A 12788-nucleotide genomic window follows, 5' to 3' on the forward strand; every position below is an offset into this window, starting at 1 on the left:
GGGACCTTGTCAAAGGCCTTACTGAAGTCCATATAGACAACATCCACTGCTTTACCCTCGTCAACATTCCTAGTAACCTCTTCAGTAAGATTTGTCAAACCTGACCTTTTGCCAGATGGCAGGAGGGAGAAGAGTTTGTATGAGGAATGCGTGGAGTCATTCATAATGCTGTTTGCTTTAAGGATGCAGCGTGTGGTGTAAATGGCTGGAAGAGAGACCCCGATGATCTTCTCAGCTGTCCTCACTATCCGCTGCAGGGTCTTGCAATCCGAGATGGTGCAATTTCCGAACCAGGCAGTGATACAGCTGCTCAGGATGCTCTCAATACATCCTCTGTAGAATGTGGTGAGGATGGGGGGGTGGGAGATGGACTTTTCTCAGCCTTCGCTGAAAGTAGAGACACTGCTGGGCTTTCTTTGCTATGGAGCTGGTGCTGAGGGACCAGGTGAGATTCTCCACCAGGTGAACACCAAGAAATCTGATGCTCTTAACAACCTCTATGGAGGAGTCGTCGATGTTCAGCGGAGTGTGGTTGTTCCATGTCCTCCTGAAGTCAACAACCATCTCTTTTGTTTTGTTCACATTCAGAGACAGGTTGTTGGCTCTTCTCTGTATGCTGACTCATTGTTCTTGCTGATGAGACCCACCACAGTCGTGACATCGGCGAACTTGATGTAGTTCGAGCTGTAGCACAGTCGTGGGTCAGCAGAGTGAACAGCAGTGGACTCTGGGGGGGCCCCCCGTGCTCAGTGTGATTGTGTTGGAGATGCTGCTTCCAATCCAGACTGACTGAGGTCTCCCAGTCAGAAGTCTAGGATCCAGTTGCAGAGGGAGGTGTTCAGGCCCAGTAGGCTCAGCTTTCCAATCAGTTCCTGAGGAATGATTGTGTTGAGTGCTGAACTGAAGTCTATGAACAGCATTCAAACATACGTGTCTTTTTTGTCCAGGTGGGTTAGGGCCAGGTGGAAGGTGATAGCAGTGGCGTCGTCTGTTGAATGGTTGGGACAGTACGCAAACTGCAGGAGGTCCAGTGAGGGAGGGGCAGCAGGGTCTTGATGTGCCTCATGACGAGCCTCTCGAAACACTTCATGATGATGGATGTGAGTGCAACGGAACGATAGTTGTTGAGGCAGGACACTGAAGACTTCTTCGTCACGGGGACGATGGTGGCAGCCTTGAAGCACGTAGGAACAACGGCACTGCTCAGGGAAATGTTGAAGATGTCAGTGAGAATCTCTGCTAGCTGGACTGCACATACTCTAAGCACTCTGCCAGGAATATTGTCTGGTCCAGCAGCCTTCCGTGGGTTGACCCTGCACAGGTGTTAACTGGTTGCCGGACCAATAATCACACCACACACCACAGGTTATTAACTTTAACCTCTTCACCAGTTTATTGTTTGAGCTCAGCCGGCGAGAAAACTCCAAGCCGGACATCAAGGAGACAAGAGTTTATTTCTCTGTCCCTATGATGGCTCAACGAGCTTCTGAAATCCTACAATTTATAGAATGAGCAAACAAAGAACACCCAGTTACAATGGTATGCCAAGTCAGTTACAGCGAAACCTAACTACTTTGCTAAGAGAGTCCACTAAATCAGAGTTCAGTTACAAATCCTCCCGGGAGTGGGGAGAAGATGGTGGCGCTACAGCAGCGCACACGGCCACTTCAGTGATGAATATCTGTTATCTGTCAAGTAGGGGACCATGCACAATTCCAATTTGATGGAGACAGACTTAAGAGCACAGAGGAACATCTGGAAAACTTCTGAAATGCCCGCTTTGCTGCCGCTGCTACTGTGTGGTAACAGGAATCTTGGGAGCTGAAGGCCCCGAAATCCTCGGCTTTGCGTGTTTCAGTGGCCAGGGAGAGGTCGAAGGCGCTGGGGAGGCTGGTCGGAAGCTCTAAGTTTTCGGACGGATGGACTCAGTGTTGGCTGTGGTCAGCTGCTTCCAAGGTATCAGCAAGTTGACAGTGCCTGGAGGTTTACGGCAGGGAGTTTCTCCCTTTTGCTGCCGCCATCGGGACTCGGGAGTCGATTGACTTGGGACGCTGAGACTTTTTTTTAAACTGTGTCCATGGTCTGTTCCTCATCAAATTATGGTATTGCTTTGCACTGCTGTAACTATATGTTATAATTACAGGTTTCCCCCGCCATCTGAAGGTAGAGTGTTTCCATGAACGGTTCGTAAGCCGAAATGTCGTAAAGCGAAGAAGCAATTACCATTTATTTATATGGGAAGATTTTGTGAGCGTTCGCAGACCCAAAAATAACCTACCAAATCATACCAAATAACACATAAAACCTAAAATAACAGTAACCTATAGTAAAAGGAGGAATGATATGATAAATACACAGACTATATAAAGTAGAAATACTTTTCCACAATCATTGCCGGCACTGCTCTCCAAAGTGAAAATCTCACGCAGGCGCTCTCGGCAAAAACATTCTCCAGTAACCTTTAAGCTATGAAGCTGCCAAATCATACCAAATAACATGTAAAAATACACAGCCCATATAAAGTAGAATGTATGTACAGTGTAGTATCACTTACCGGAATCGGGACAGTGCCGAGCACACTGATGACAGTGTGTTAGACTGAGTTGTCGCAGGTTGGGGTGGTGCAGTGGCCCCCACCCTCCGGGCCACCAACCGATACATTGCCGCGAAGCACGCAGGGGTCCAGCGGTAGCTGGAAGGCACACAGCACATCTTTAAGAAAAAAGCCGAAACAAACATGCTAATTAATTATGCGCCGCCTGACACGTAATTGTCGGCCTAGATCAGAGGCGACGCAATCGGCACTGATCTGGACCAACAATTACGTATCGGGCGGCACCTAACTAATGTTTATTTTGGCTTTTTTCTTAAAGATGTGCTGCGTGCCTCCCGGCTACCACTGCATTCTCCGCGAATCGGTATCTGCCCGTGGCCCGGGGGTTGGGGTAGTGGGACACTGGGGTGTTATCTCATTGTCATCTGTTTCCATTAGAGGAGGCAGCTCATCTTCTCCTATGACTGCCCACCTCAATGTTGAAGGTCGAGGTTCGTCATCTGCTGTGGCTGATGTGGAAGGCTTGCTTGACTGCTGAGCCTCGCGCATTTTTCTATCATACAGTTCTTTGTAAGCACTCAAACCATCCTGCAAATATCCCCTAAACCTACATACCCTTTCAAAATTAAAGTCGTACTTTATCATTGCAGCCAAAATCTCACACAGTTGCTTCATGTTCATTTCGCTACTGCATTCAGTTTCGATTGTTATCCTTTCCTCTTCCAATTGCATCAGCTCTTGATCGATCAGTTCTTGGTCATGGGATGCCAAAACCTCTTCAACATTATCTTCGTCAGATTCCACAAGCCAAACTCACGTTGTCCTTACTTCGTTCACCACGATCCAAAACGCTTAATTATGTTTAGTTTTACGCTAAGTGTAACACCCTTAACGAGCTCTTTCAGGCTTTTCCAATACCTCAGAACTCACCTTGCAAACGGCTGCTCACAGGCACATGTTAAAGCAATGCCGTTCTGAATCCAGGGGAGAGCGGCTGCTCGGGGCGTGCGCTGCCTTTTATCGCGCGCTGATTTTTTATCGCGTACTGATCTTTTTCGTAACAGTGAAAACATCTTCTGTTAGCGAAAACAGGGTACTAATGTAGGTCTTTCATAACAGTGAGGTTTCGTAAAGTGAACGTTTGAAAAGCGGGGGACACCTGTATGTGGTTCTGTCAGTGTTAGTCTTTGGTTTGTCCTGTTTTCTGTGATATCACTCCAGAGAAACATTGTATCATTTCTTAATGCATGTATGCATTTCTAAATGACAATAAAAGAGGACCTCAGTGTTCTCATAATCTAAATAGATATATTGTCCATCCCATATCAGCCATTCTTGTCGCGAGGCCCCTGACTTAATTACAGACAGATCTCTTTATCATTGAGCCTCTCCAAAGAAAAGACTTAAGTCAGTGGAGCAAAACAATAAGGCATGACCTATGTGAGCTCTGAGTAATTCCAGCCCTCATGTTACCTTGAAAAGGCAGCTACAGTCTATTAATCTAAACAAACTGTGGGCATATTCTTCAGCGAAAGCAACAGAATTTGTTCACTAACACACATAGGGTGGCACTTAAATTTTTTAACCCATTATTTACAAGAGTCCAAGACTCATGTCTTACTTCCCCAACATCCTTAAATTTTATCACAGGGTTCTCCTCACATTGGCCACGGTAAGACATAGCACCTGGTCATTTGGAGGAGAATGAGTGGTCTTCCTTGCTGCCACGTCATTTTCCACCTCAAAACAAGCATAGAAGTTGTTTAACGCATCTGAGAGGGAGGCATCACCAGCACAGGCAGGTGGTGTTGTCTTGTAATTGGTGATGTCCTGAATGCCCTTCCACATGCGCTGCGTGTTGCCAGTGTCCATCCTGGAAGTGGCTGTGGATTCACTGGGCATGTGCACGCTTTGCTTCTCTGATGGCCCGGGACAGTTTGGGCCTTGCTGTTGTTAGGGCTGCCTTGTCAACTGCTCTGAAGGCGGAGTCACTGGTCCTCAGCAGCGCACGCACCTCCATGGGTTCTGGTTAGCAAGTGTAGTGATGGCCTTGGCCACAGTGACGTCATCGATGCACTTGCTGATGTAGCTGGTCACTGATGCCGTGTACTCCTCTAAGCTGGTAGAATTGCCATTAGTTGCAGCTTCTCTGAACATGTGCCAGTCAGTGTGCTCAAAGCAGTCTTGAAGAGCAGAAATGGCTCCTGCTGGCCAGGTTTTCACCTGCTTCTGAACTGGTCTGGAGCAGTTTTGCAGTTTGAACTGGTTTGATTTAGTAAAATACTAAATCAAATTATATTTCGTGTGACCACCTTACTCCTTTAAAACTGCATTAATTCTCTTCGGTACACTGTGTGCAGTTTTATAAGAAAATCCGCAGGTGGGTTGTTCCAAGCATTTTGGAGAACTTGCCAGATATCCTGCAGTCTTTGGCTATCTCATTTGTTTCTGTCTCATCAGGTAAACACAGACAGCCTCGATGTTGTTGAAATCAGGGTTCTGTGGAGGCCATACCATCTGAAACCAAGTTAAACAGGGGTTCCCAACTTGGGGTCTACAGACCTCTCTGCTAATGGTACGGCTCCATTGCATAATCAAAGTTAGGAATCGTTGATATAAAATATCTAGCATGCCTAAGACTTTTGCACAGTACTCTTATGTGTTTTTCCCAAGTAACCCTTCTTTTTCAGGGTGGATCAGGCAGTACAATTCAATGTCTAATGCAATTAATGCAGCAAAACAAGTACGTCCTTAATAATGAAGAAGCAGAAAGGGAAAATGTTTAGAACCTAAAGTGCAAAGAACAGTGATAAGTATTCAGCTCATTATATGTGTTCAACCATTCAGTTCAATCTTGGCAGACCTATACCTCAACTCAGTTCACCCACCTGTGATAAATCTTTCCTATTGATTCATTTTTCAGAATATGGACATCACTGGAGGTCTACGTTTATTGCCCATTCCCAATTGCCTGTAAAGGTGGAAGTGGGGAACCTCCTTGAAATGCTGCAATGCTTCAGGGGTAGGTACTCTCACAATACCATTGAGCAGAGTTTTCCAGGATTCTGATCTATTCCCAAATCAGGATGATGTTTGACTTGGAGTAGAACTTACAGGTAATCAATAATTTATTCATCTGTCACAACTTCCATTCTCGACAGCTTTCTTTATTGGCTACAGTGAAGAGTAGGATTTCTATATTTCCTAAAATTATCCTAAACAGCTTCATTCCTATTTAATAAGAGGCCAAAACTATAGACACACCAACACCAGTGAAGGTAGTTACCTCACAAGTATTCCAAATAGTAAAGAAGATCTTTATGCACCATGTGCTCAATTTAACATCATGAATTCAACCTTCAGTCATCTGGTCACCATGCACTACGCCCCACCTGCTCTCAGATATCAATGAAGACCATCTTTTTTCCCCCCAGCGTGGTATAACGATTTTCAAAATGGCTTTAAAAAAAAAATTAATAACAGAAATAAGAACAGAAAATGTTGGAAGCACTCGGGTGAGACACCACCTGGAGACATAAAGAAAGCTAGAATCCTAGTCCAAGCACAGTGAAAGGTCAGCAACCTGAAACATTAACCCTTTCACTCCCCCACAACTGCACAACCTGAACATTTCCAGCATTGTTTTTATTCAAATTTCCAACTTCCGCAACATTTTGGTTTTATGCTAATATGTTCATGTAATACACACTCCACCCCCACAGCACAGGAACAGACCCTTCAGCCCATAATGTTGTGCTGAACTAACTGAATGCCTAACTGAAGAAATTTCTCTGCTTCACAATATACATATCCTCCAATTCTCTGCACACTGATATGTCCAAGAGCCATTAGGTGTTCCATTGTATTTGCTTTCACTGCCATCTCTGGAAGCACCCACCACCTTCTTTGGGGGAGGGGGGAATTACCCAGTACATCTCCTTTAAATTTACCACCTCCTTACCAGCAAACCCCATATACCATCAATTAATAAAACCATACTACCCATCAATTCATTAGTGATTAACACCTGCACTTGAAATTTATTCAGAACAAGCAGCATTTAATACTACAGCACTTACTTTTCTGTTTCTTTTTCTGTGGTGCAAGTGTTGGCCGCATGAGGATTTCAACTAAAAGCTGTAAATGAAGCATGAAACATTACTGTAACATGGTTTTAAAATCTGCTCACTAGTAAGAGGAAAATTCCCTTTATTTGTTACTGTCTACGGGCAAGATAATTACGTGAAAGATTACAAATGATCAAAGATCAATGCAACTACACAGAGGCTGTCTGAGCAACTGAGTATTCCAGCATTGGCAATATTTAGCCTCTAGGTTATACTTATTGTTTGCAGGAATCCTACTAGGTTTAAGAGGCAACATAAAATCAAAATCAGTTGCAATAGACAGTAAAACCAGAAAAAACCTGGAAATAATAGAACAGATATGAGAAGGAATTTCATTACTTTTACTCAGCAGACAGCCACTATAGAACAGAGACAAAAGAATACTCTGGTCAGGCACCATATCCAGATTACAGAACAGTAGATGCTGGCTGTCTTGACGTAAATTAGGTGGACAAGCCGCCTTCAGAGGCCTTGGCAGAGATAATTAAAATGTCCATGGATGAGAAGCTGGAGAACAGCCATTGTTCAAGAAAGGCTCCAAGAATGAGCCTGACATCAGTCATGGGTAAACTACTGGAAGGTATTCTAAAGCGATGGGATACAGGTATATAAATAGATGGGGTCTGTTTAGAGAAAATCAACATGGCTTTGCACGTGGTAAGTATAAATCTTAAGAGTTTTTCCAAAGGAATTTATCAAGAAAGTTGCCGAAGGAAAGACGGTAGATGTTGTCTACTATACTGGAGCAAGGGTTTTAATAACGTTCTACATAGCAGGCTGGTACAGAAGGTTAAGTCACTAGGCATTCAGGATGAAGTAACCAACTAGATCTATCATAGGATTCACAGGAGAAGCCAAAGAGTGTTGTAGACGGTTGTCTCTGTGACTGGAGACTTGTGACCAGTGGTGTGCCTACTGGTGCTGGGTCTATTGTTGTTTATCAGCTATGTTAATGATATAGATAATAAGGTAAACTGGGTCAGGAAACTTGCAGATGACACCAAGATTGAAAGCATGGTGAATAATGAGGAAAACAATCAAAGCTTGCAGCATGACCTGAGGCTGGAAAAGTGGGCAGAAAAATGGAAGATGGAACTGAATGCAGACAAGCATGAGGAGTTGTACCTTACCCTCGTTTGTCCTGTCAAAGTACAGGTATATTATAGTGCTATGAGGTGTACTGAAGAATAAATGGACCTGGGAATACATATCCATAATTCCATGAAAGTAACTTCACAGGTAGTTAAGGTCATAAAAAAGCATTTTGCATACTGGCTTTTATAAATCAGGGCACTGAGTACATCACTTGGGATGTTATGTGGAAGTTGTACAAGATGTTGGTGAGACCAAATTTGAAGTATTTTATGCAGCTGTAGACACTTCCGTAACAGAAAGACATCAATAAGCTTGAAAGGTTGCAAAGAAAACTTACAAGGATGTTGCTGGGACTTGAGGTTGAATAGGTTGGACCTCATTCCCTGAAGTATAGGAGAATGAGGTGATATCTTTTAAGACCGTAAGATACAGGAGCAGAAATAGGATTTTTGGCTCATCGACTCTGCTCCACCATTCAATCATGGCTGATCCAGTTCTTCCAGTCACCCCCACTCCCCTGCCTTCTCCTCATATCCTCTGATACCCTGGCTAATCAAGAACCTATCTATCTCTGCCTGAAATGCACCCAATGACTTAGCCTCCACAGCCGCTCGTGGCAACAAATTCCACAGATTTACCACCCTCTGACTAAAGTAATTTCTCCGCATCTCTGTTCTAAATGGGTTTGCTAGCATGGTTCGGGAGGGTTTAAACTAATTTGCAAGGGGAATGGGACCCAGAGCGATAGAGCAGTGAAAGAAGTGCATGGAGTAAAGCCAAATCTAACATATAGAGGCTTTGAGGAAAGAGAAGGAGAATAAATGGTGTAAAGACAGTAAGGTAGACGGGCTGAAGTGTGTGTACCTCAGTGCAAGAAGCATCAGGAACAAAGGTGATGAACTGAGAGCTTGGATACGTACATGGAATTATGATGTACTGGCCGTTACAGAGACTTGGCTGGCACCAGGGCAGGAATGGATTCTCAATATTCCTGGATTTCAGTGCTTTAAAAGGGATAGCGAGAGCGGAAAAAGGGGAGGAGGGGTGGCATTACTGGTCAAGGATACTATTACAGCTACGGAAAGGGTGGGTAATGTAGCATGATCCTCTTTTGAGTCAGTATGGGTGGAAGTCAGGAACAGGAAGGGAGCAGTTACTCTATTGAGGGTATTCTATAAGCTCCCTGGTAGCAGCAGAGATACAGAGGAGCAGATTGGGAGGCAGATTTTGGAAAGGTGCAAAAAATAACAGGGTTGTTATCATGGGTGACTTTAACTTCCCTAATATTGATTGGCACCTGATTAGTTCCAAAGGTTTAGATGGGGCAGAGTTTGTTAAGTGTGTCCAGGACAGATTCCTGTCACAGTACGTGGACAGGCCGACTAGGGGGAATACCATACTAGATCTAGTACTAGGTAATGAACCGGGTCAGGTCACAGATCTCTCAGTGGGTGAGCATCTGGGGGACAGTGACCATCGCTCCCTGGCCTTCAGCATTATCATGGAAAAGGATAGAATCAGAGAGGACAGGAAAATTTTTAACTGGGTAAGGGCAAATTATGAGGCTATAAGGCTAGAACTTGCGGGTGTGAATCAGGATGATGTTTTTGCAGGGAAATGTACTATGGACATGTGGTCGACATTTAAAGATCTCTTGCAGGATGTTAGGGATAAATTTGTCCCGGTGAGGAAGATAAGGAATGGTAGGGTGAAGGAACCATGGGTGACAAGTGAGATGGAAAATCTAGTCAGATGGAAGGCGGCAGCATACATGAGGTTTAGGAAGCAAGGATCAGATGGGTCTATTGAGGAATATAGGGAAGCAAGGAGCTTAAGAAGGGACTGAGAAGAGCAAAAACGGGGGAATGAGAAGGCCTTGGCGAGTAGGGTAAAGGAAAATCCCAAGGCATTCTTCAATTATGTGAAGAAAAAAAGGATGACAGGAGTGAAGGTAGGACTGATTAGAGATAAAGGTGGGAAGATGTGCCTGGAGGCTGTGGAAGTGAGCAAGGTCTTCAATGAATACTTCTCTTCGATATTCACCAATGAGAGGGAACTTGAGCATGTTGATATTAAAGGGAGAGGAGGTGTTGGAGTCGTTAAAATACATTAGGACGGATAAGTCCCCAGGGCCTGACAGAATATTCCCCAGACTGCTCCACGAGGCGAGGGAAGAGATTGCTGAGCCTCTGGCTAGGATCTTTATGTCCTCATTGTCCACGGGAATGGTACCGGAGGATTGGAGGGAGGCGAATATTGTCCCCTTGTTCAAAAAAGGTAGTAGGGGTAGTCTGGGTAATTATAGACAAGTGAGCCTTACGTCTGTGGTGGGAAAGCTGTTGCAAAAGATTCTTAGAGATAGGATCTCTGGGCGTTTAGAGAATCATGGTCTGATCAGGGACAGTCAGCATGGCTTTGTGAAGGGCAGATCATGTCTAACAAGCCTGATAGAGTTCTTTGAGGAGGTGACCAGGCATATAGATGAGGGTAGTGCAGTGGATGTGATCTATATGGATTTTAGTAAGGCATTTGACAAAGTTCCACACGGTAGGCTTATTCAGAAAGTCAGAAGGCATGGGATCCAGGGAAGTTTGGCCAGCTGGATTCATAATTGGCTTGCCTGCAGAAGGCAGAGGGTCATGGTGGAGGGAGTACATTCAGATTGGAGGATTGTGACTAGTGGTGTCCCACAAGGATCTGTTCTAGGACCTCTACTTTTCGTGATTTTTATTAACAACCTGGATGTGAGGGCAGAAAGGTGGGCTGGCAAACAAAGGTTGCTGGTGCTGGAGATAGTGTAGAGGATTGTCAAAGATTGCAGAGAGACATTGATAGGATGCAGAAGTAGGCTGAGGAGTGGCAGATGGAGTTCAGCCTGGAGAAGTGTGAGGTGGTACACTTTGGAAGGACAAACTCCAAGGCAGAGTACAAAGTAAGTGGCAGGATACTTGGTAGTGTGGAGGAGCAGAGGGATCTGGGGGTACATGTCCACAGATCCCTGAAAGTTGCCTCACAGGTAGATAGGGTAGTTAAGAAAGCTTATGGGGTGTTAGCTTTCATAAGTCGAGGGATAGAGTTTAAGAGTCACGATGTAATCATGCAGCTCTATAAAACTCTGGTTAGGCCACACTTGGGAGTACTGTGTCCAGTTCTGGTCGTCTCACTATAGGAAGGATGTGGAAGCATTGGAAAGGGTACAGAGATTTACCAGGATGCTGCCTGGTTTAGAGAGTATGCATTATGATCAGAGATTAAGGGAGCTAGGGCTTTACTCTTTGGAGAGGAGGAAGATGAGAGGAGACATGATAGAGGTGTACAAGATAATAAGAGGAATAGAAAGAGTTGATAGCCAGCATCTCTTCCCCAGGGCACCACTGCTCAATACACGAGGACATGGCTTTAAGGTAAGGGGTGGGAAGTTCAAGGGGGATATTAGAGGAAGGCTTTTTTACTCAGAGAGCGATTGGTGCGTGGAATGCACTGCCTGAGTCAGTGGTGGAAGCAGATACAGTAGTGAAGTTTAAGAGACTACTAGACAGGTATATGGACGAATTTAAGGTGGAGGCTTATATGGGAGGCAGGGTTTGAGGGTCAGCACAACATTGTGGGCCGAAGGGCCTGTACTGTGCTGCACTATTCTATGTTCCATGTTCTAAATGGACATCCTTCAATCCTGAGGTTGTGCCCTCTTGTCCTAGACTCCCCTACCATGGGAAATAACTTTGCCATATCTAATCTGTTCAGGCCTCTGAACATTGCGGAATGTTTCTATGAGATCACCCCTCATTCTCCTGGACTCCAGGAAATACAGCCCAAGAGCTGCCAGACGTTCCTCATACAGTAACCCTTTCTTTCCTGGAATCATTCTTGTGAATCTTCTCTGAATCCTCTCCAATGTTCATATAGCCTTTCTAAAATAAGGAGCCCAAACTAACACAGTGTGGTCTTATGTGTGGTCTCAAGAGTGCCTTATAGAGCCTCAACATCACATCCTGCATAGAATTGCAAAGGGCAAAGATAGAACAAATGTATGCAGATTGGGTGAGACCACTACTAGGAGTCATAGATTGAGGGTGAAAGGTAAAATTTACGGAGAACCTGACGAGGATCTTCTTCAATCAGGATGGTGCAAATGTAGATAAAATTACCAGTGGTAGAGGTGGTGGATGTGAGTTTGATAAATTTGGATAGGCACATGGATGCAAGGGGTATGGATGGCTATGTTCCATGTGCAGGTTGATGAGACTAGACAGAAGATCAGGTTAGTACAGACTAGAATAGGCCCACTTTCAGGCGCGGGCAGTGTCGGTGTGGGAGCAAGGAGTGCTCAAGGTCGACGGACGACTGGAGATCGGAGGATCGGAGGATCAGCCGTTGTAGATAGGCCGAGGAAGATCGGGACTACCTAGGCATTACCTGAGGAGAAAGGTAAAACTGCGCAGGCACGGGTGACATCAGTGGCGAGCGCGGAGTTTAAAAAGAGGCCCACTTTCAGGTGTGGGCAGCGGAGTGCGCGGGAGCAGAGTGCTGGGCTTTGGCTCAGTGGGCTTCGGCGTAAGGGGGTCTTCAGTGAGAGGTAATCAGTGAGCCTGAGTACGTGCTTGCTGAGGAAAAAAGGGAAGGTCGGTAGGTACTTTTTCATTTATTCTGATTAATCTGGGATCAGGTAATGGGGGAGATAGTTAGAGCAGTGGTGTGCTCCGTATGCAGTATGTGGGAGGTCAGGGTCAACGCAGTTGTCCCTGATGACCACACCTGCAGAAGGAGCATCCAGCTGCAGCTCCTATCAGAGCGAGTTAGGGAATTGGAGCTGGAGCTGGATGAACTACGGATCATTCGGGAGGCAGAGACAGAGATAGATAAGAGTTATTGGGAGGTAGTCACACCCAAAAGACGGGAGGTAGGCAATTGGGTGACTGTCAGGAGATGGAGGGGGAGCAGGCAGAGAGAGCAGAGCACCCCTGTGGCCATTCCCATCAACAATAAGTATACCATTTTGGATACTGTTGGTG

The 12788-nt window shown here is 45.2% G+C and overlaps 1 protein-coding gene across 2 annotated transcripts in view; it reads right to left on the reverse strand.

The window, feature by feature from the left end:
* Positions 1–12788, reverse strand: part of LOC140188532 (short transient receptor potential channel 4-associated protein-like) — a 171991-nt gene that overhangs the window by 84381 nt on the left and 74822 nt on the right. For both annotated transcript variants that reach the window (XR_011883320.1, XM_072244905.1), the window contains exon 4: positions 6634–6691. Coding sequence is in view for 1 of the 2 variants with exons in the window: in XM_072244905.1 (XP_072101006.1) it covers positions 6634–6691 (58 nt within the window). In the remaining variant the exon portion in view is untranslated. The remainder of the gene's footprint in view (positions 1–6633; positions 6692–12788) is intronic.

The sequence above is a fragment of the Mobula birostris genome, chromosome 2 (genome assembly GCF_030028105.1).
Source record: "Mobula birostris isolate sMobBir1 chromosome 2, sMobBir1.hap1, whole genome shotgun sequence".
Lineage (NCBI taxonomy): Eukaryota > Metazoa > Chordata > Chondrichthyes > Myliobatiformes > Myliobatidae > Mobula > Mobula birostris.